This window comes from Passer domesticus, chromosome Z (genome assembly GCF_036417665.1).
Source record: "Passer domesticus isolate bPasDom1 chromosome Z, bPasDom1.hap1, whole genome shotgun sequence".
Classification (NCBI taxonomy): Eukaryota; Metazoa; Chordata; class Aves; order Passeriformes; family Passeridae; genus Passer; species Passer domesticus.
Window position 1 is genome coordinate 76,214,230 of NC_087512.1, and position 21,407 is coordinate 76,235,636.

Genomic DNA, 21,407 nt, shown 5'->3' on the forward strand with positions numbered 1-21,407 from the left:
TCACTCGTTATTGGCCTCACAGTTCACTCATCCTTCTGCAAACAAGTTGCAAACAAAGTTGGACTGCTGGCCTGGGTAAATCTACATACAGATGACTTTTCCAAAGCAGTTCATCGTTTCCCAGTGAAATACACGACCTCTTCTTACCTATGTAATTGAGATTGAAGACACCTTTGAGCCAGCTCTGTGTGAGATTGTAAAGGAGCAAAGCTTTGCCATTTGGTCACACTTGTCTTTGTTGCTTTGCTCAGGCCTTTGGTGAGCACAGAACCCATCTAGGTAGAAAACTTTTGACCATACAGGATCTTTTGGATCCATTGTCCCCCAAACATGTCAATGTGGCCCTGTTGTTATGACAAGTTAAAAACAGCAGCACAAGTGACACAAAGAAAACATGGCAAAAGAGCAAGAAGAGAGGCCCAGTGAAGAAAGGATGTGGTGAGACACTGGCTCATCGAGTGAGCTGCACTCCCATAATCCCCAGGCTAGGAGATCCTGGTCTCACATTCTTCTTTTGGTTTATTTAAATTTAATTGATTTATTTAGGTTTTTTTTAAATCATCAAAATAAAATATATATAATATTTAATCAAAATTTAAATATACAATCAAACACATTTATTCAAAACTATCAGAACATAGATACATCTGTAACTATGAAGCCTAAACCTATTCCAAAATCCTAACTCCTACTGCAGATGAATCTTATTGCAGATGAATCCTATTCTTGATGAATCCTATTCTTGATAATCCTAAAGCCTAAATCCTATTCTTGAAATATTCTTTGGACAGTCGGCATCTTCTTCCTGATCTTGGAGGAAAGAGCGCTTCTGGACTGGAGGCAAGGACTTTCTTGGTAAGGGAATATTGGAAATGTCCAGAGAAAACTTCTTGGAAAGACTGTAGCCGGTCTTATCTGTGGAGACAGAAAGTTTAACATAAAGCATCTGATGCTCTTTATTTCATGGGACAAATTCCTTGGAAGCTTCTAAACAGCTGCACAGGGAAACCTGCTCCTGCTGGTTGCAACTTGAAGCAGACCAGAGGAAAACCCTGCCCCACTTCCACAGAGCTGCCACAGGAACAGCCTGGCCTCTGGGCTGCCCTGGGACAGCAGGGAGCCCAGAGCCCTGTGCTCTCCAGCAATGGCTCAGCTGCACATGCACCCTGCTGCTGCTCTCCCTGCCCCACAGCTGAGCAGCCCTACAGCTCCACAGGGCACTGCCACCAGCTCAGCTCATTGCAGGGCACATGCAGGGCACAATGTGCACAGCCATTGTGCAATTCAAGCCAGTGTTCCCTGCCAATGTGCACAGCCTCTCTGGGCTGCCACAAGACCCTTCCTCCCAACAGAGAGCGGCCCAGCTCCCACCTCACCTCTGTGTGAGGCAGATCCATGCTTGGTCTTCACCTTGTCCTCAGTTTGCAGTTGCTTCAGGCTGATCCATGCTTAATCTTCACCTTTTCCTCTGTCTGGGTTCACTTGAGGCTGATCCATACTTCATCTTCACCTTGTCATCAGTCTGCTTGAGGCCCCCCATGTCATGATTAGGAAGGGCAATGCTGATAACAGAGTGGGGGCAGATGCACACCCTTCCTTAGTATTTTGTCATTTCTGGCACAGCTGAAAAGTCACGTCCGGTGGTGTCCAGCTCAGAACTTTGTCCACTTTCTGGAGAACATCAAACCTTCACCAGCCCAGAAGGCTGTTGAGGTTTTCCTGCACGTGTGGAGGTGTGCTGTCAGCAAACTTAATGATCTGGCTGCCCAGTGCCTCGCAGAGGGCACAGGCCAGCTTGGTGACCACAGCGCAGACGTTGGCGCTTCGCACAGGCAGCGCCTTGTTCTCCAGGCAGGACCAGAGCACGGGCAGGGCGTAGCGCTCGACCGCTTCAGGGCTCCTGGCATGAGCCCATTCCACAAGCACTGCCGGGAGAGAGACACAGCTGCTTACCCACCAACCTCCATGCAAACAGGGATCTACCTCTGCTCTTGCTTCTTGGAAGCCTCTCGGGCCAAGATCAGTGAAACAGCACACACAGCCCCACGACCCAGAAATGGGCAAAGCCGCTGATCATCCTTGAAACACAACCACCAGCCCCTCGGGACTAATATCTCCAACCAGAGCCTTGTACCTGTGGCAGACTTTGTACCTTTACTCAATTATTGCACAATTTCTTTCTGCATGAACAATGAATGAAACGTCAAATTGCCTTCTATTTCCATTAACAAGTTGTCTAAAGCCACATAGAAGATTTGGAATTGCACCCTAGAGAGACAATTGAGAGATTTCTAATAAAAGCAATGATTCCATTTTTGTAACTTTGATGCCAAGGGCCAAAAGTCTAATCTGGCTCTCCCCTTTGCTCTGTGGCACACAGCAAAGGGCAGTATTAGAACACACTTCAAAACTCCAGCCCACCAGAGATGGCTGCTACTTGACAGCTGGATGAGAACCACCAGAGACTAGCTAGTGTCTTTGGTGGAATGCTTTTGTGGCTTCCAACAAAGAGCTGTTTCAAACCTCAGGGTGTCTTGGAGAATTACCCAGACCCATTGCCCTGGCATTTGCCCCGGCACTTGAGCATCTCCACATTTTAATGACATTTCCCCTCCCAATGTTAATAGCATTTCTTCTTACAACATGCACTGAAATAGGGGCATAGAGAGAGAAAAAGGCTACACAGGGGACTGAAATTTAGCCAAAACACGAGGGTTTTCTCACATTGCCTCTGGAATCTGCTCTCTGCTCATTTTCTGAACTGAACTATACCAAACACAGACAAAAAGTGACTACCAACAGGCTCCTTGCATGGCAGATTTGGCTGAAAGATCAAAACCTGAAATGCTCAGAAGACCAGTCTTGTTCCCTGATCAGGCAAACTGTTATGTAGTAGCCATTTACTATTCTGTGGCGGAAGAAACTTCATTTCCTCTATGCTGTTAATCCACTAGCAGTCATCAACATTGAAAGAGCTCCTGAAAGTACCCCAAACCAATTTGGCTAAGCAGGAAAAGGGTTATGGTACCCATTCAAAAACTGGACTTCATTTGAGTTTAAATGCAATTAAAGACACTGGCCACTATGGGACTTGAGAAGGGCCCCAGTGAGAGCTCAGCACCTCCTGATGTGGAGGAGCTACTCTACTGTCTGTTCACTGGCATTCCCTGTAAATACTCCCTCGGAGACCTCTTGGCTTAGAAGGGGAGGCCGTACCTGTGATACGCTCTGTGACATCCAGCAGAGCTTGGCCACTCAGATGACTCCATTGGTGGCAGAGCTCTTTCATCAGTGATACGTCATCTACAAGTGAAACACACGTTTCTGTTCACTCTTCTGAGGGCATAGAAGAGAGGACAGTGGCGAGGGAAAGGACAGGGGCAACCCATTTTATACAATAAAGTCCATTTCTGCTGATTTTTGAATCCTTTTCTTCTTTCCTTCTAGCCTACTTGTCAGTGTTTAAAACGCCAAAAGAAAAGCTCTCCTTTCACATTTGTAAATCCAAAGTTGTCTGCTCTACCAGGAGCTATGTTAAAACATTTCACATCAGGGTCCTCGAGAGTTCAGTCACATGGAAGCAGTGAAAAGGTTCTGCATCCCAGAGCCAAAAGGAAGAAGCCCATACTTGGGACACAGAAAAGCACTGAGTCAGGCAGTCCATGACTTCACAGAGCAGCTGAGGTGGAGAAAGTGGAAACTACCCTTGAAGACCTGCCTCTTCAACACTCCATTGTTCAGCCATATTCCCCCAGTGTGGCATTTTCAGAGCTGACATCAATCCGTATGGCAGAAAAATTTACAGCTGCCCTTGCCTCTGTAGGTATTTGCCATTTCCTTCTTGTCCCATGCAAAACAACGTGTGGAACAAGGCATCATTGACAGATGGATTTTGACCCGTGTGTTATAAAGAAATGAACTTGATGAATCCTATGTTCTCCTTTGAAAAAAGAATACAAAGAAGAAAGGTGGAAAACAGGCAGCTACTGCCTATAATGTAGAGCCTTCCAGGTGGCTGCTGTGCAGAAGCTCTGATGGGCCGGTGTCCCTTCATGCCAACAGCAAAACTGTTCATTTGGCAAGTCAGACGGGGCCCAAGCAAACTCCAAAACCCCTTTGCCTCTGAATTGCAGCAAAGCTGTAGTCCAGGACTTGCTCTTCAGACCAGCAGCACAGAGCCAAGGGCTCCTGGGACTGTTGTGAAATGCTGCTGCACATTCCAGCCAGTTGGGGATGGTGCATAAGGACTGCACCTGCACAGCTTCTGGTGGGTGTCAGCTGGAGCATTCCACAGACAGCAACAGCTACCAAGGCACTCAGCGTTCTCTTGTGTCGGAGAGACAGAGACACAGGTGAGGAGAGTCCATGCCAGGGCTCAGCCTTACCTAAATGCACAACAGATTGGTCCAGAGCCGTCATAGCTGCAGCATGAACCCCAGGATCCTTTGAGTTTAGGTTCTTTGTTATGCCTTCAACCAAACGGATCATCAACGGGTTCATGGCATCCTGCAGCAGTCCTATGATTTCTGCCAGCGCCTCCAGCGCCTTCTGCTTCACTTTCTTATGTGTGTCACAGATTCTCAGGCCAAAATAATCAAAAATCTGTGAAGAGAACAAACAACATGAAAACTTGATTAAAATGACCTTTTTTGAAGAGGCGATGTAGAAATGAGCACTCAGGAATCTAAAAGATGAAAGTGATCCTTTCTGTCAGGTCAGCCCTTGCTTGCACAATTTCACTGTTTTCCTGTGGGCCACTCACTGGAATGGTTGCACAACCTCATGCTGCTTGAAAGATTTTCATCTGTTTTTAAGATGTTTGGGTGGGGACAGAAAAATTCCTATGGTGTTTCTCTCCACCTATAAATCATTGAATCAATTCCATTTATTAATTCAAAAGACTACCTTTGCTTTACAAGTATGGAAGCAGATGTTTACAATGCCCATTTTTTTATACAGTTGCCTCAAGTATTGAGGGCAGCTATGATTTTGCCTAAACTATGGCTGGAGGAGATCTAAGTTTTATTTTCTCTGTCTCAGAACCTGTGTCTGGAGAAGGGCAGGGCTCAGATCAACTCTTCCAGGATCCAGACCATTGCTCTGACTAACAGGTGGACTTGTGAAATATAATGTGCTGTACAGCTCTCATTCCAGCAGGTTCAGTCCCTTGACAGCCACATTATCAGGCACACTTTTCTGGAAAAAGGGGAAAAGCAGCTACTGGGAGGAGAGCGGATGGATCTGTCCTTATTTGTTTTCTTCCTTTCCAAAGAGAAAAAAAGGCCCCCCAAGAAGGGTGAGCACCATCTTTACCAAGAGGAATAGGGACAAGGATGGAAATGAGTTTTACCTGTGCAAGACAAGATGGAGTTCACAGAAGTATCCTTTTAAAAACATTTTGTTTAAACCAATCCAACCTGATATTTCTCTTCCCCATGCAAACCCATTTTTTCTCGAGAGAATAATTGCCATGTCTTCAATGGCTCAATTCCCTCCACTTAACCCAACTGGGAGTAGGAGACAGCAGAGGTTACACCAGCAGAAAATTCTGCCATCATCTGATGAACAGCAGCAATAGGCACCTGCCAGACAAATACAGCTGGACTGAAATAACTTGTCCTGAAGCCTGGAGCTCAATTAATTTGTCTGGATAAGAAGGGCCAGTCTGTCCCAAACAGCCAGGATATAGTGCCAAGACACACTGAATTAACTTTACTTCTGCAGGCTTGGGAAAGGAGCTAAATGAAAGGAGCAATGACGATATCTTACATACTTTGACAATGTTAGTGGAGATGAGCTGGGGTCTGGTTTTGGACAGGTCTAGGAGGAGTGCCACTCCTTCCATCCGTGTCTGGAACGCCTTGGCTTCCAGGAGATGGTAAAGCTTCTGGAGCAGCTCCCTTTCTTCCACAGATGCAGGTAATGTGACTTGGGCTCTTGCATGGTGTAGGTGGCGTCCATCAGTGGCTGACTTTGCCCTGGAAAACAAAGTCAAATTAGGATCTGTTTCTGATAATCCCTTCAGTTAATTGTGAGCCAAACATCTTGGGGAGCTTTCCTAATGATGTGGTTTCAAGCTAGAAAATCATGAGGCTCTGAAGTGAAGAACAACGTGGACCTCATGACAATCATTATGGGAAACAATCTGCAAGTCACATTCTCCCAGTGCTCACGCAGGAAAACCAAGGATGAGATGCATCTGATCTAGCTTCAGATGGCTTCTAAGACACACAGGCCACGTTGCTTTGTGGGGAAAGAGAGACACTGCTTCCAAGTTTAAATGCCTCCTCATACGGGACATGTGTGTCTTACAATAAGGAAACTCATCACTCTGGAGAAGTGTCTCTACAACCAGGCATGACAATCTGCAAAAGTAGCTCAGATGCATCTGAACAGATGAAGAGGGGCATAGCTAAATGATCCAGAAAATCAGTAACAGAGAGAAAAACAGAAATCAGACATCCCAGAACTACGCTCACATTTCATTTGCTTCCCTAGAAACTAGATGCACAGTGTAACAAACCCACTGGGAATAATCCTCTTGGATCAACCTGCCTCTTCCATGAGAATGGGAAGATGCTAGCTATGCTACTGAGGCATGTGGTCACTGTCTTGCCACTGCTGAGCATGACAGAGCTAAATAAATCCCCTCTGTTGTCAGAGGAAAACAGTACAAGTAGCTCTGCCACTGGCATGAAGAGACAGCAAGGACCAAATTCCTGTCTTAAATGCTGATTGCAGCACAGGGGGAAATAAACCAAACACGCTGTCCATCAAGCAAACTGTAGGAAGGACAGGAATCGCAAGACAAAAAGTCCACCTTGAGATACCTGTTGACCAAAATGGCTTAGGAATTGTCTTGGTCCTTACTACTCAAACTTGGTACTGCTGTTTGAGGGTAAGAAAACCAACAATCAGCTAGACCAAACCTCATGGAAGGGAACTGCTTGTTTGAGGAATGGCATCCTGCCTCTAGACTGGGACTTCTCATTAAAACACCCATCTAAAAAGGACTCCACTTGGATGAAAAAAACCCTTGAAGTAAATTCAACTTCTCTCAAGTGAGGCAGCAGAGACTTGGCCCTCTCTCCCAGCCTCCACAGCCCTGCCCTTGCCACTGCACTGGATCATCTGAACTGCAAGCAATGGGCGACTTTTTGTCGCCCAGTTTTTGTGGAAAGCCCTCCAGAGAAACTGTGTTCAACACAATGCAGAAATAGATATTTTTTATCCTAGAGCATTTGTAGGGAAAGGAAACAATCTTTGGCACTGGTCATCTCCATCAGAAAGATGTGTCTGAGGAAGAGGCATGTGAAGCTTGTCATGGGCTTTGTCACATCTGGCAAAAGTGCTCAGTACCGTTTGCTAGGAGGCGATGTGGCCTGGGGCTTCTGGGAGCCATCATTCCTCTTCTTCACCGGCTCCTGCACAGGTGGGAGTTCAGCCTTGTTGTTTTCCATCCCCTACAGAGACACAGAGAAACCCCATCAATCTTTAGAATAGAACTAGGAAATTCCCTCTTTAAAACACCAGTTAGAACCAGGATCACTGCTACCAAGGCCTAGGGAAACATTTCCTAACTTACAGAAATAAACAGACCAGAGATTCAGTGATGCCAGCTGTTTGGTTTTGGTAGCCCAAGGCAGGTTATGGGTGCTACCAGACTGAGCTGCTGTCTAAAATCCCAAATTTATGAGTTTTGACCATAAATGGGAATTATGCAAACTGGTAGGCAATGAGTGGTCTTAAAGGAAGCAGCAGAAAAAATTGGACTCTTTGGGGGTTGGCCCATTGTGTTGGAAGTTGATTTGGTTCAACACTTACTCTCCCTGCCCCTGCACAAAGAAAAACTCCCTTCTGTAATGTAGATAAAAAGAATAAAATCCCTCCCAATCAAAGAAATGGTTTTCCACTGGATGCTGCTGAATTTACCAAGCTTCTTCCAGCTCCACAGGGCTTGACAGCAGGGCAGTATTCCTAAAAGACAGACAATAATTGTAGTAACTAGGATTGACTTGGACATCTTTTGTATATTTGGAAATTTTCTTGGTACTACTAAGAGACTTAGAGTCTCTTTTGCAAAGACTCTGTTATGTTCAGAAGCACTATTGTCACTTAATTGCTTTACTGAGGGCTGGGTAGGGAGAGTGCTGTGGGGGCTTACACATGAATGTAAACCCATTTTCTCCTCTCTCCCTTTCCTCTTTGTGACCCATATTCAAAGTATTCAAAACCCTACTTTTCCCCTAAGAATACAGTTCCTGTGTGGTCTGCAGAAGAACAGGCTGAGGATTAACAGCTCATTTTCAGGAATAAAATGATTCAGCAAAAGAGGAATGAGATACAGACACATTGGGTATGTTTGATCTCCTATTAGCAGTGGCAATACTTGCACAAAGGAGACATTTGTCCTGCCAAGCACTTACTTTCTTCTTAATTCTCTTCAGGATATCTTCCAGGTCATGCGTGGAAAGAGATTGTTCCAAAAGCTTTTTAAATTTTTGATTACTAAGCAACATCTTCACCATCTCCTGTCCATAATGCCTAAGGAAGGAAGGAAGGAAACAAAAGAAAAGTGAACAAAGGAAGAGTGTTAACAGAAGAAGCTGATACCTTAAACTCATCGGGTGCAATGTTTGCGTGAGAAGGCGTTACCTACACTCAGCAAAGAGGGAGATTTACCTCACTTGACACTGCACAGTGCTGTCAGCTGAACACAAGAGGCAAGAGGAGAATGTGGGGCAACAGAAAAATACCATTTCTCTCTGAAACTGGGGGTGTGCTTCTGTGGGATCAAAGGACCCCAGGCAACAAGGGAAACACATCTGCTTTGTTGTCAGAGCCTATTAGCAGTGTTCTGCTGCCCTTGCACATCCATTTTCCTTTCTTTAACTGGCAGGGAAGCCAGGACAAAACACCTCATCCTTGCTTTTGATTATTCTATACTATCTGTATACACATGGGCAGCTAGTTGCTCTGGTGTTCTTGGCAGCTATTAATGGGAATTTCATCATCAAAGGAAGGGGATTTTGGTGGCTTGGGGTGATTTTGCCACTAGGAAACCACAATTTTCTTCAAGAAGAAATTTGGAGGTCACTGAGCCAGAGAAAATAGCACTCTAGAAATCTGCAGAAGAGGTTTAGAAAGACTGAATACATTGGCTAAAGACCTCTAAAATATTTCTAGGGAAGTCTTAAGTTAATGAGAAACAGATGTTTGGGATCCTTCAGTGATGAACATTAGCCTACACTTGGCTTTCTCTTGTGCACCTAAGGCTAAACAAAACTGTTGGACTGGCTAATCAGAGCTCTTGTGATCTCAGTAAAGAATCTCGCAAGTCACAGGGAGCTGGCAATGCTCCTTGCTGCCAACCTCAGGTTACCCAGTATAGTCATGTCCCCAGACAACCCAGAGCAGTGGTCACAGCACCAAGCCTGACAGAGCTCAAGAAGCGTTTGGACAATGCTCTCAGGCACGTGGAGTGACTCTTGGCCTGTCCTGCACATGGCCAGGAGCTGGACTGCATGACCCACATGGGTCCCCTCCAACTCTGCATATTCCATGATTCTGTGCCCCTTAGCCACACTGTGAGGTCACTTATTATTGCCTTGAGTTTCCACTCTTTCTGGTTTTAGCTTAAAGCCAAACACAAAACGGTTTTCCTGTTCTAGGAGGTGAAAGAAGATCATTACCTCGTGTCCTTGTGACTGTCCTGAGCAAGTGTCCCTGCCACCTGTGCCAGGCTCTCAGCCCTGGGTGTGCCTGCAAGCTTTGTGACTCCCATTTTCTCCATCAAGGACAGGAGGAGTTCGGCCGTACACTTCCGTGCCGGGACGTAGCGGCTCCTGGGAAGGAGAGAGCAAACCCTGGGACACAGGGAGAAGGAGCAGCAGCAGCACAGGCCTTGACCACAGCCTGCTCCCTGTCCTTGCTGGGGGAAGGAGCCTGGCTTCTCCCTGCAGCTGCAGACACCTGTAGAAGGTTCTGTCCTCAGATAAACACAAAGTTAGCATTGTACAGAAGGGCTGTCTGCACGGAATAGGGAAGCATTCAGTCTCCCTGCACTATCGGATGCTCAATTTCTTTCCTGAAGTTTACTCAGAGAAAGATTAAAGTAATAGGTTACATATGAATTATTTAGAAATTAAGGACAATTCGTGCTGACCCATCAGAGGGCACCCACTACCCAGAGCTGCAGCAGGATGAGGCTCTTTCCACCCATTCATCCCCAAATCTGCAGACCCCTGAGAAAACACAAATGCAGAGAAAACACGCCGTGGGCCATGAAGTTGAGGAACACCCAGCAATGCAGCCTGTTTCTTTTGTAAAGCTTGGCAAGGGATACGTCTGAGTGTTTTACCCTATTCCAAAGCTGAGGAAAGGGTGGCAGTCAGTTTATCCAGCTTGTCCTATTCTAGAGACTGTCTCTTGGGAACTATCAGGCCCAGCACCAACACTTAAGGCAGCATTTGCTTCAGTTGTCACATGGCACTCAGCCAGTGAGGGTGCCTGGAAAGTGCTCCATCATCTCAGGGCTAACATGAAACATCAGTTTGAATAGAAAGCAGAGCTCTAAGGCCAGGACAGTCACACAAGTCTCCTTTTGGCAGGAGCTGCACCTGCTGTGCAGGCTATGCCACACCCAGCACATTCTCCCTGATGTGCTCCATGCCCCAGCAAGTACCCTCCTTATTTCTCAGAAAGGAGAAATGAGGTTGATCAGAGAATCATGTCACTGAGTCCACAGGAGATGCAGGATACAGGGCCCTTCCCTTCCACCATTCCCGTTCTCTCTGTCATCCCTTCCCTCACCCACACACTAGAAGGTCAAGAATATCACAGAAAGAAGAAGAACCTACTTGACTCCATTGTCCATGAGAGCAGTCATTGCTCGTGTAGGAGTCACGTTCTCTACCATCATGCCCAGGCTCTGACAGGCTGCCTTCTGAATAAACTCTGGGGAATTCCGCAACATGTGGAGAAGGACTGCAGCAATCTGATCCACCTCGGAGTCCATGTCCTTCCCCAAGATCGCAAAGAGCTCTCCCAGAGTGACAATTGCAGAGCAGGACACGTTGGACCGGAGGTTGGTCACCTGGGGAAGTCATGAGGGGAAACATAAGCATCACCTTGCAAAGAAAACCAGTTTCCTTAGACAAGACTCCCAGGAAATCACAACACGTCCCACTGTGTATAAAAGCACAGTAGGAGCAGAAGAGCCCAAGCACAGAAAGGCACTTACTCTGGCACCACTTTCTGGCCACACACCTTCTTACTGCAGGCATGAAAAATAGGCTTCACTAAAGTGTTCCACTTAACCCTTCTATAATGTCTACTGCTTTGATTTTAGGCCCTTTTATTTGAAAAACATAGAAGCAAAATAAAGAAACCATATGCTTTCAAACCATAAAGGCACAAGGCATAAAGATAAAACAGTCAGATGCTCCTGTTCAAAAAAGCAACACCTGTAGTTGAAGCACCCAGGCAGAAAACAGAAAACACAGGCTCAGGTCTACAGACTCATTTGCAGTCTTCAATTACAGCTTGGGCAGAGATTGGGAATCTGGCATATCATGGCATTAGTGTCTCTTTTCTGCCTTGCATTATAATGGTACCTCACTCACAGACAAGTGTCAGATACCCGACCTGCCAGTAAATACAGCTACATGTACACACAGATCCTACAGATGGCTGACAGACATTAGAAATAGAAGGTCTAAAACCAGAATGAAGGCAGTCCCTGAGCACACATGGAGATGAACAAGCACATATTCTACTCTACAAGCCGTGTATCAAGTATGGGGGACAATTCAGAGCGATGTTCTCACCTCACTGGTAACTGCCAAGCAAATCTCACGAAGTCGACAGAGCAGGACTTCTGAATGGGACTCAGCCAGCAGTGTGATGTTCAAGAGTCCCTTCTTCTTCCGTTCCCTGAAAGGCAAGTACAAAAAAGATTGATTTTTCTCTCTACCCAAGCACTTGGCAGCACCCTTTGAAATCACCAGGCTGGCAGCTCACTCAAAGCATGGCAGGTGCTTTTCAAGGAGTACTTAATGAAATCGTGGAACACATTGCCACAGGATGCTGTGGCTGTCAAAAGCATACACAAATCCAAGAGGCAAAGAGAGGGCTTTCAGACTCTTCATTTGTGACCTTTCTGAAAATCTCTGCTATGAAGTCCCTCTGTCATCACTGCTTCCTAGAAGCTGTGAGGCCAGGCCATGCTGCTGGTTCTTGTCACCTCCCTGTACCTGTCCCTGAGACACAGTCCCATTGGGCTGTTACTGGGACATTTTCCTTCTTTGGCAGCCCCAGCAGGCAGTTCAGCACTGAGAGTCTGCACTGGCACTCTAGAGCTGAGTTTCCACTCTACAATTGAGGCCTGTGTGTCACCCACTCCACCTCACACGTTCCCCAAAAAAGCAGCAGGATGTCCCAGAAGATTAAGATTCCACCCCTGGGCAAGAACTGTTAAAACTCTGGCTTTTCCCAGAACACTCCGACCTAAAACAATGCCCACAACAGCAAAGTGTTATTGAAAAGGGGCAAACAACTCCATCTCTCAGCACTTGCTTTGTGCAGGCCCTCAGCTCCAGGAAGGTGTGTGAGGCATCAGGGCTGCAGCCAGGGCTGGCAACTGATCCCATGGGCACCCCTGAGTGTCATCAGGACCCCCACACCTGCAGAAGCTCTCTGCACCTCCCAGGGCATCAAAGAGAAATGGGGAAGAGAAAGCAGAAGAGAAAGGGCAAAGCAAAGAAGACTGCACAAGGAGATGCAACGTGGCTAATTTTTCATGCTGTGAAATTTTTCATTCCCTGTGAGAATGAAGCATCCACCAGTGAGTGGATGCTAACCCAGACATCAAAAAGACAACCAATATCACCTAACATTTGGAAGGGTATCACCTCTGGGCCTCCTTCTGTCTGTGTAGAGTTTTGGGACACATTGTGAGTATTGACAAAACATCTCAAGCCTGTATGATTCCTTGAGAAGGAAAAGTTGAATTGCAAAAGTGCAAGATTCCCAGAGGATTTTATTTCTCTTTCCTTCTCTTCTGCCATGAGCCCTTCAGGAGTAATGGTAGGCAGAAGGACTTGAAGGCACAACTCAGTCCATTTCTCAAAAAGAGGAGCTGCCTGGAGCAGCTTCTGGGACTCACATGCAGGAGTCCCTGCCATTGCTGTCAGCAGTGGGAGCAGAGAGGAATCTTACTCAGTCCCACTGGGCCAGTGGCCCAAGGCACCCAAATCTCTACACTCAAAACTGCTGCCATCCTGCTTCTGCCTTCAGCCAGCAAAGCATCTCGTCCCACAGCTTTCTCTCTTCCCTCAGCATTTCCTTTGCAGCTCCATGTTGCAGCAGCCAAAGCCAGGAAACAGCATGGACCTGCTGCAGTTGGAGCAGTGCTGCAGAGCAAGGCCAAGAAAAGGCTGCTCTCCACTCTTTATCCTCTCACAGCTCCACAGAGGTTTCAGCAGTGCCCTTTGGCCCTCTGGGCTCTCGGGGCTCAGAATCACCAGCAAGACTCTCTTCTGACCGACCTTAACGCCAAGAGGGACACAGAGTGATGGGGCCTTTCTTACCAGTCGTCGCTGCCCAGCAAGGACAGTGCCTCCTGCAAGGCCTGCTGTGGGTCCGAAAAGGCTCTGTCCTTCTGCCTGTGCCCACGGAGCGGCTCCTCTCGGCGCAGGGCACCAGTGGCTGTCTGCGAGGTCTCTGCAAGGACAGGGTCGGCCATGGGCGCTGCAGGCCCGGGCAAGGCACCCGCCATGGAGCGGCCTGCAGCCTATCTCCCAGCCAGGGTTCCCTGTGGCACACACTGCCACTGGGGCACAGACTTCCCTGCTCTCTGGATCCTGGGGCTCCCTGCTTTCTCTCAGCCTCCCCAGCAGGCACAGCTCCAGGCTAAACCTGACAATTGCCCCACAGCCCCAGCTCCAAGTGCCACAGGTGCCACAGCCAGCGGCAGGTTCCTGAGGCCGCAGAGCTCCCACTCCCTGCCAGGCAGTGCCAACAGCAGGACTGGACAGCCCAGGAGGGAACCCCTCAGGTGCCCCTTTTGTCTCACCACTCTGATTTCCCACAGTCCTGAGGACAGGAGGTCTCGGCAAATCCCTGAGGAGAGACCTGCAGCTGCCTCATGACAGCACCAAGCCAAGCCTGAAGAACCCAGCCCTGCTGGGCCCAGCTCAGTCCCCAGGGAGCAACAACCAGGGAACAGCCACACCTGACCCTTCACACCTGACAGTGCCTCTGTTTCCATTGACTGCAAATATTCTAGACTACCAAGCTGGAGTAACTCCAAAGTAGATTTGCTGTTCATTCTTAGAACAGACTATGGACCCAAGATCCCGGCTATGCTGGCTGAGGCAGGAGGCAGTTTGTGCTCCTTTTGCAAGGACAAACCCCTGCAGGAAAATGCTGCCACGGAGCAGGCTTACCTGAGGAGCTGCATGGGAAGCTGCCATCTCCAGGGAGGGTGGGCGTACTGGGCTGTAAGGGCACCGTGTCCTGCTTTCTCACAACCATTTTCTTCATGGCGCTACCAGGGTCTTTTCTCTGGACACTGGGAGCTGTGCCATTGATAGGTGGTAGGCTGAAGCCTGCAGGGACCAAAGAGGAGCTTGTAAGTGGAGAGTGCTGGACGGGGTGACGATGGAAAAGGACAGAGAAGTTGCTAGAGCTGGGTAACATTCTTTGTTGTCCCAAAGAACTTCAAGTATAACAATGGCACACTAACATGGGACAGTGATCACAGAATCCCAGAGGAGTTTGGGCTGGAAGGCACCTTTAACCACCATCTAGTCCAACCCCTGTGAGCAGGGACATTGTCTAGATCAGGTTTCTCAGAGCCCTACGTAAACTGGCCCTGAACACCTTCAAGGATAGACCAACAACAGCTTCCCTTGGCAAATCCTGCCAGCTTTTCATCCCCTTCATTTAAAAAAAAAATCTCCTTAATATCTAATGTAAATCTGCCCTCTTCTAGTTTAAAAGCAAACTGCAGTGACGCTTCTCCTAAGAAACAAAGAAAACCCAGAGTATTGCTTTGCTTTTGTTCTCCTGTTCCAGAGGCAGGCAGGGAAGTTACCAAAGTGCAGATAGCCTGGTGTGATGCCCTTGGGCTGAGTGCTGCCCCTGAGGGCCCCGCTGCCGCCCTCGGGCAGCGCTCACAGCCCTGCAGGCTGAGCCCCTCTGCCAGGATTCAGTGGGGAACGCTGCTTGCTCCTGGAGCTACAACAGAAGCACTGCCTGGGGCTTCAGCACAGCTCTACAGCGCCAGCTCCTCAGCAGGGAGCGGCAGGAGAAGGATCTCTGGTGTTTTCATCAGAAGGAATGGAATTTTGTTCCTTCCAGGTTGCAGCCTGGTTGAAAAAGATCCTTTTGGCCTCAACTTCCCTGGAGGCTGCTCTCCAGGAGAGAGTCTGAAGCCCCAGTGTACTTTGCAAGACAGAATTTTCTACTCTGAAAGACTTTACAAGTGGAGGTGGGAAGCTAATATTCTGTTACTGACTCAATGAGGCCATGGGCAAGACACTTCATGTCTCTCTGTTTTTCTTTGGGAAACAGAATTAAATCCTAATGCAAGCTTCTTACTCAGATGCAAGCAGAACAGCCCCCTCAGTCTGATTGCAACATTGTGCAAAGGGCAAGCAAGTGGTCAAAAAGGACCACTACAAGTGTAGCCACCACTTACTTGCTTCAGCTGCATCCCCAGGCTCAAATGTCTCTGGAGGAAGCTGCAAGGATTTTTCATTTTGTCTCCTCTTCATCTCTTCCATCAAAATTTCCATTTTCTTCAGCTCCAAGTTCTCTTTAGCCAACCTGCACAATTCAGCGTGGGTCTAGGTGCAATGGAAACACATCACAGACTGTAAGCAGAGACACACCAACAGACACAACATCTCATCAGGAGCACAGAGTGCACAGAGTGCCATAGTCTTCCATGCAGCTCCATATCCATTCCAATAGTTTCAGAGGAATGTCTCCCATGCTCACCTTGGCAATTACACAGAGTGACGTGGAACACACTTCACTGCCACAACCTCACACTGCTGCAACTGCAACCTATGTCAGGAAGCCCTGCTTGAAGCATGAAAGTCATAGGAGTGCTCCAAGACAGATGAAGAGCTCACATGACAGTGAGCAGGCAGTGCAGCTCCTACAGGCCATGGCAGAAGAATGAAAACCATGTGCAATACCCAGCAAGGAGGGGGAATGGCTGTTGCTTAACACTCATGGCCAGGAATTGCAGCTGTTTCTCACTTCCTGGCTTCTGAAGGACTCAGCTCTGAAGGACTTGGTCTCTGAGGCCAGCAGACCAAAAGGAGGAGTCTTGTGAAAACAAGTTGCACAAATGCAGATGTTAATGAGCAGAAAACTTGAGAATGAGAGGGCTGTGAGATACAGCCACAAAGGTAACCAGGAAAAAGCAAACTCTCCCATTTTAGTTTGCAGCCTTGCTTACACTCAATATTAGAGTCTTTGTTTCTCTGCATCCAAGGATGCACTTCTCCCACATTCACTGATGTCTAGCATGATCTGCCATTCAGAACTTCTCTAAACCAGCCTTTGCACATAAAGAATGCTTCTGGTGTGACCTTAGCACCATCTCCAAACCAGTCACCTTGGCACTACTGGAAATAGCCAAGCAATTGCTCTGTAGCTGTCAAATACATTCCCAAGAGAATCCCCATCCCCCAAGGAGTGGAAGATTATGATTTTCAGTGACATTTTGGGCCAAGCACTAAACAGCCACTGGAAAGGAAGTCTGCTCATCCCTGTTCTTATCCCTTACCTTTCCAAAGCTGTCCCTCCGCTCCTTGTCACTCCTAAGACCAGGACTGCTGGGATGATCTGTCTCCTTGGCCTGACTCAGTGAGAGGCCTGGGAATGGAAGCAAAGGTTCCTGTAAATCTCTGACACCACGTGTTGGAGGCAAAAGAAGCTTTGCTTTCCTCATGAGATGTGCCCAGTATTCTGCAATCCTGTATTTGCAGGGAACAAAGTGCTCATCCAAAAGTTCCACTTTTGCTCTCCTTCCTCGTTCCAGGGGTTTATTCTCTGCTTTCTTTTCAGCAGAGACATCCAAACCCAAATAAACATTACCTAGCCCAAAATAATTTTGATCTTGGCTGATATTGACAATTCAAAATGTCCTTAATAGAAATAGCTGATGGCTGGTCATTCTGAAACACTCCCCAACAGAGCTGGTAGAACTAGGAGAACAAATTCTACACATGGTTTCACAGAGGATAAAATCATGTAGCAGTCAAGCACTATGAGAGGTATACCTGTCTTAAAACTGGATTCTATCACCCTGCAGAATGATTGGGTCAGTAACAAAAGAAAGACCGGAAAGGATGAATGAGAGAAGTGATTTATAGTCCAGAATTAATCCAGAAAAAATGTCATTTACTTACTGAGGACTACCACTCCCTAGCTGCAGTAAGCATTGCAGTTGCATATACAAAATTAAGGAGTCATTCCAAAGGTGCCATACTCAGGATGTGGCAGAACAAACCCTGAGCAAAGGGACCAGGTGATCTGATCCCTTTTTCTGCATCAGCAGAATTAGTTTTCCAAGTCTCATCTCTCCTATCATTACACAACCAGAGATGCCAAAGGAACTACAACAGTGTCATTGAGGCTTACACCTTGAAAGCAGTGGATGACCCAGATGCACCAGAGACTGCATTTTGTCTGGCACAATTCCACTTGTCAGGGATCAGGCAAGGCAGGGACAGGAACAAGGCAGGAGGCATCTCCTCCCCAGCCTCAGCCTGCAGCACTGACACAGGCACAGACAGTCGCGGAAGAGATTTGTCATTGGGAACCTGCCATAGGTGGCTTTGGGCTTGTGCTGTCAGAGGATGACAAACTCACACCCTGCCTAGGCTGCAGCCATTTGGAAGTCTCCTTCTCCTTCACTGGAAAATTCAAAAGGACTTTCATCATAGGAGGTATCCCTATTCCTTACAGTGCAAAACCACGAATAACCAAGTGCAGACCAAAAATCCATGAATCTCCATCAAATCTCAAAGGGTTCAGACCAGAAACTACCTCAAGGAATGGTTTACTCCTTCAAAAGCAGGAGGAAGGAGTGGAAACATTTCTCATTTCATACAAAATTCCTTCAGTTCCTACTCTAATTTTGACACAAAAAAGCCTGCAGGGAGATAAAACGCATGAACAAGAAGGAGAGGAATGTTTTCTTTTCCTGAACAGCACATCCAGGAGCCAAGGTACCCCTCCAGCTCCTGCCATTCAGCATTTCACACTGGAGGAATTTTCACTGCAACACCAGAGAACACTCCCAGTCATTGGGCTCTGGGAGAGTCCACTGAGACCATCAAGAAAATGAAATTAATTTAAAGATATCTTTAAATGAATGTGTTTTATCCAAGCTTTCCAAGTGTCACCTCTGAGTCAAGATCCCAATGATCATTTTAGGATAGATATGCCCTGTACCCACCTGCATGCTCCGGGGTCTTCTCTTGGCTTCTGCTGCTGGGTCTTGCCCTGGAGAAAATGGAAGACAAAAAAACATATGAGGAGCTAGAAGGAGATGGGAGGAAATGAGTGTACCATGCAAGGAGGCAAAGCTTCTTAGCATGGTCACTGTGATGAAGGAAGAATTGCAACCCCTAAACCCAAATATGATTCATTGTCCTTAAGCTTTCAGTTCCTGGAGTCACACAGAACTGGCCAAGCTCTGGCTGAAATAACAGCCAAGTCCAGCTGGGGACCCATCCTGAGACACTTTGAAGGCCTGCCTCCTCTTCCCCAGCACCACCTCTGCTCTTAGGGCATTGCTCTTGGGTTTGACATTGGATGGGCAAAATGTGGAATACTCAGAGGTTTGCCTAAATACATGGGAGACTGTGCCAAATCACCACAGGAGATGGCAAGAGTGAGGTGAAGAGAACACTGGAGCAGCAGACACCTTGGCTTACCTCATCTCCTGGGACTCCTGCAAATCCATCTGGAGAGAGCTGTGTACAGACCCAGCAGCACTGCCCACAGGGGGAATTCCTGCCTTGCGCAGAGGAGGAATCAAAGATTTTCCCACTGATCTCTTCTTCATTTCCCCACCAGTGGAGCACAGCAAGGAGGTCTGGAAAGAGTAGAACACAGTGCTCAGATCAACCATCCACACTTGCCCCCTTTGATGCCTCAAGAATTTTATCAATGCTCTTAACTGGGACCTGGAAGGAAAAGTCAAACTGATGCAGCAGCTTGGCACAGGATGGGGAATGCAAAGCGAAATGGGAGAGACCATGTCCCACATTTCTGAGCTCTCCCCACCTTCTCACTTCCCTGGAAATGCAACTACATTCCCAGCTGGCGTCCATATGTTTGACATCAAGGTGTTCTGGGGTGCCACTGCCTCCCCTGGCCTTTTGGATGCCATGGCAGTGGGTTTAGATCACTGTTCTCTCCCTGCCCCTAAGGTGTCTCACAGCCAGTGCTGATCTCCAGCCAAATCCCCACAAAACCATTCTGCAGCATGTCCAAACCTGCTTGTCTCAAGCCCCTCATTTCTGCTGCTGCTGCCCTTCCCTCCTACACTTCCCCAGCAGCCTTGCAGCCCAGATGCTGCTGCTGAGCTCTCGGGATGCTCGCTGCTCTCCAGCTCCCACACATCCATCATCTCAGCCTCACTGCCATTCAGGGAGTTCAGCACAGCTCCCTGCCCTGCTGCTCTCTGCAAGGTCTCTGCCTGCCCAACTTGCTCCAGGGCCCCCATGCCTGGGCCAGGAATGGGGGAGGAGGCAACAGGGGCAGATGCACACCCATGCTTAGTATCCCATCATTTCTGGCCCCGCTAGAGAGCCAAGCCAGGACCTGTTCAAAATTCAGTGAAAGGGTCAATTCCTGTCAGGGAAGAGATCTCAGAGCTCTGCTGACAGCACATGAAATGAAAATTTAGCACAAAGGACTTAGCTTGGTCTCCTTACCTCTCTTCCTTTTCCCTCTGCTCTGAGCTCCTGGCTTTTTCTACTCTCCTCATCCCAGACATTGCCAGCATTCCCAGTCTCCTGCTCTCCGCTGCACATCTTGCTTGGCGTGGCAGAAGGAGAGCTCCTCTGGATGGGAGGCAACGGCTTGGAGGGAAGGAGCATCGAGGGACTTGCCAGGGAAAACCTCTTGGCAAGAGGGTAGCCAGTCAGAGCTGCAAAGTGGAGACACAAAATATAAGAGAGTCCACAAAGTAAATCTAAATCATCTGAAGCTCCATATTTCATGGGACCGATTCCTTGGAAGCTTCTAAATAGCTGCACAGGGAAACATGCTACTGCCACCAGCAGCTTGAAGCAGGCCAGGCGGAAACCCTGCCCCACTTCCACAGAGCTGCCACAGGAACAGCCGGGCCTCTGGGCTGCCCTGGGACAGCAGGGAGCCCAGAGCCCTGTGCTCTCCAGCCATGGCTCAGCTGCACATGCACCCTGCTGCTGCTCTCCCTGCCCCACAGCTGAGCAGCCCTACAGCTCCACAGGGCACTGCCAGCAGCACAGCTCATTGCAGGGGCACATGCAGGCCACAGCTGTTCCCTGCCAATGTGCACAGCCTCTCTGGGCTGCCACAAGACCCTTCCTCCCAACAGAGAGCGGCCCAGCTCCCACCTCACCTCACCTTTGTGTGACAGAGCAGTTACAAGGAAGAGAACTAATTTTTTACATTGTTTCACAAAGGGTAAAATAATAAGGCAGCCAAAAAATACAAGACAAACACTTCTCTTAAAACTGGGTCCTTTCAGCCTGTGCAATCCTCTGGTCAGTAACATAAGAGACACAGGAAACATTCAACGACATAAGTCATTTCCACTCCAGAATTAATCCAGAAAAAACTATCCGCCTGCTTACAGAGCAATATTGGTCTAGTGCTGCATTCAGCATTGCAGATGCATACCGGCAATGAAGGAGTCATTCCAAAGGGGCCATTCCAAGGATTTGGCAGAACTAACCCTGAGCAAAGGGACCAGGGGATCTGATCCCTTTTTCTGAATCATTTATCCAAGTCTCATCTCTCCTATCATTGCATGCCCATAGATGCCAAAGGAACAACAACAGTGTCATTGAGCCTTACACATTGAAAGCAGTGGATGACCCGGATGCGCCAGAGACTGCATTTTGTCTGGCACAATTCCACTTGTCAGGGATCAGGCAAGGCAGGGACAGGGACAAGGCAGGAGACATCTCCTCCCCAGCCTCAGCCTGCAGCACTGACACAGGCACAGACAGCCGGGGAAGAGATTTGTCATTGGGAACCTGCCATAGGTGGCTTTGGCCTTGTGCTGTCAGAGGATGACAAACTCACACCCTGCCTAGGCTGCAGCCATTTGGAAGTCTTCTTCTCCTTCACTGGAAAATTCAAAAGGACTTTCTATCATAGGAGGT

At 47.9% G+C, this 21,407-nt stretch overlaps 1 protein-coding gene across 1 annotated transcript; it reads right to left on the minus strand.

The window, feature by feature from the left end:
* Positions 1-506: 506 nt before the first annotated feature.
* LOC135291265 (TOG array regulator of axonemal microtubules protein 2-like) lies at positions 507-20,181 on the minus strand. Its single transcript, XM_064405297.1, has 18 exons — positions 19,968-20,181; positions 18,963-19,123; positions 18,482-18,528; positions 16,805-16,893; positions 15,704-15,851; positions 14,448-14,609; positions 13,590-13,749; positions 11,829-11,934; positions 10,860-11,095; positions 9,693-9,845; positions 8,427-8,544; positions 7,933-7,977; positions 7,360-7,463; positions 5,774-5,978; positions 4,386-4,602; positions 3,217-3,303; positions 1,377-1,925; positions 507-915 (listed from the first exon to the last, which is right to left on the minus strand). Exons 1-17 carry the CDS (start codon positions 20,130-20,132, stop codon positions 1,690-1,692), a joined length of 2,439 nt encoding a protein of 812 aa, XP_064261367.1. The 5' UTR covers positions 20,133-20,181; the 3' UTR covers positions 507-915; positions 1,377-1,689.
* Between the last annotated feature and the right edge of the window lie 1,226 nt (positions 20,182-21,407).

Excerpts from the sequence above, each read along its gene's own strand:
- LOC135291265 (XM_064405297.1), bottom strand. The coding sequence starts at position 20,132 with ATGCTCCTTCCCTCCAAGCCGTTGCCTCCCATCCAGAGGAGCTCTCCT. Across the intron at positions 13,750-14,447 it reads CTTCCCATGCAGCTCCTCAG|CGCCCATGGCCGACCCTGTC; the intron begins GTAAGCCTGCTC and ends CCGGGCCTGCAG. Across the intron at positions 11,935-13,589 it reads TTGCTGGGCAGCGACGACTG|GGAACGGAAGAAGAAGGGAC; the intron begins GTAAGAAAGGCC and ends CTTGCCTTTCAG.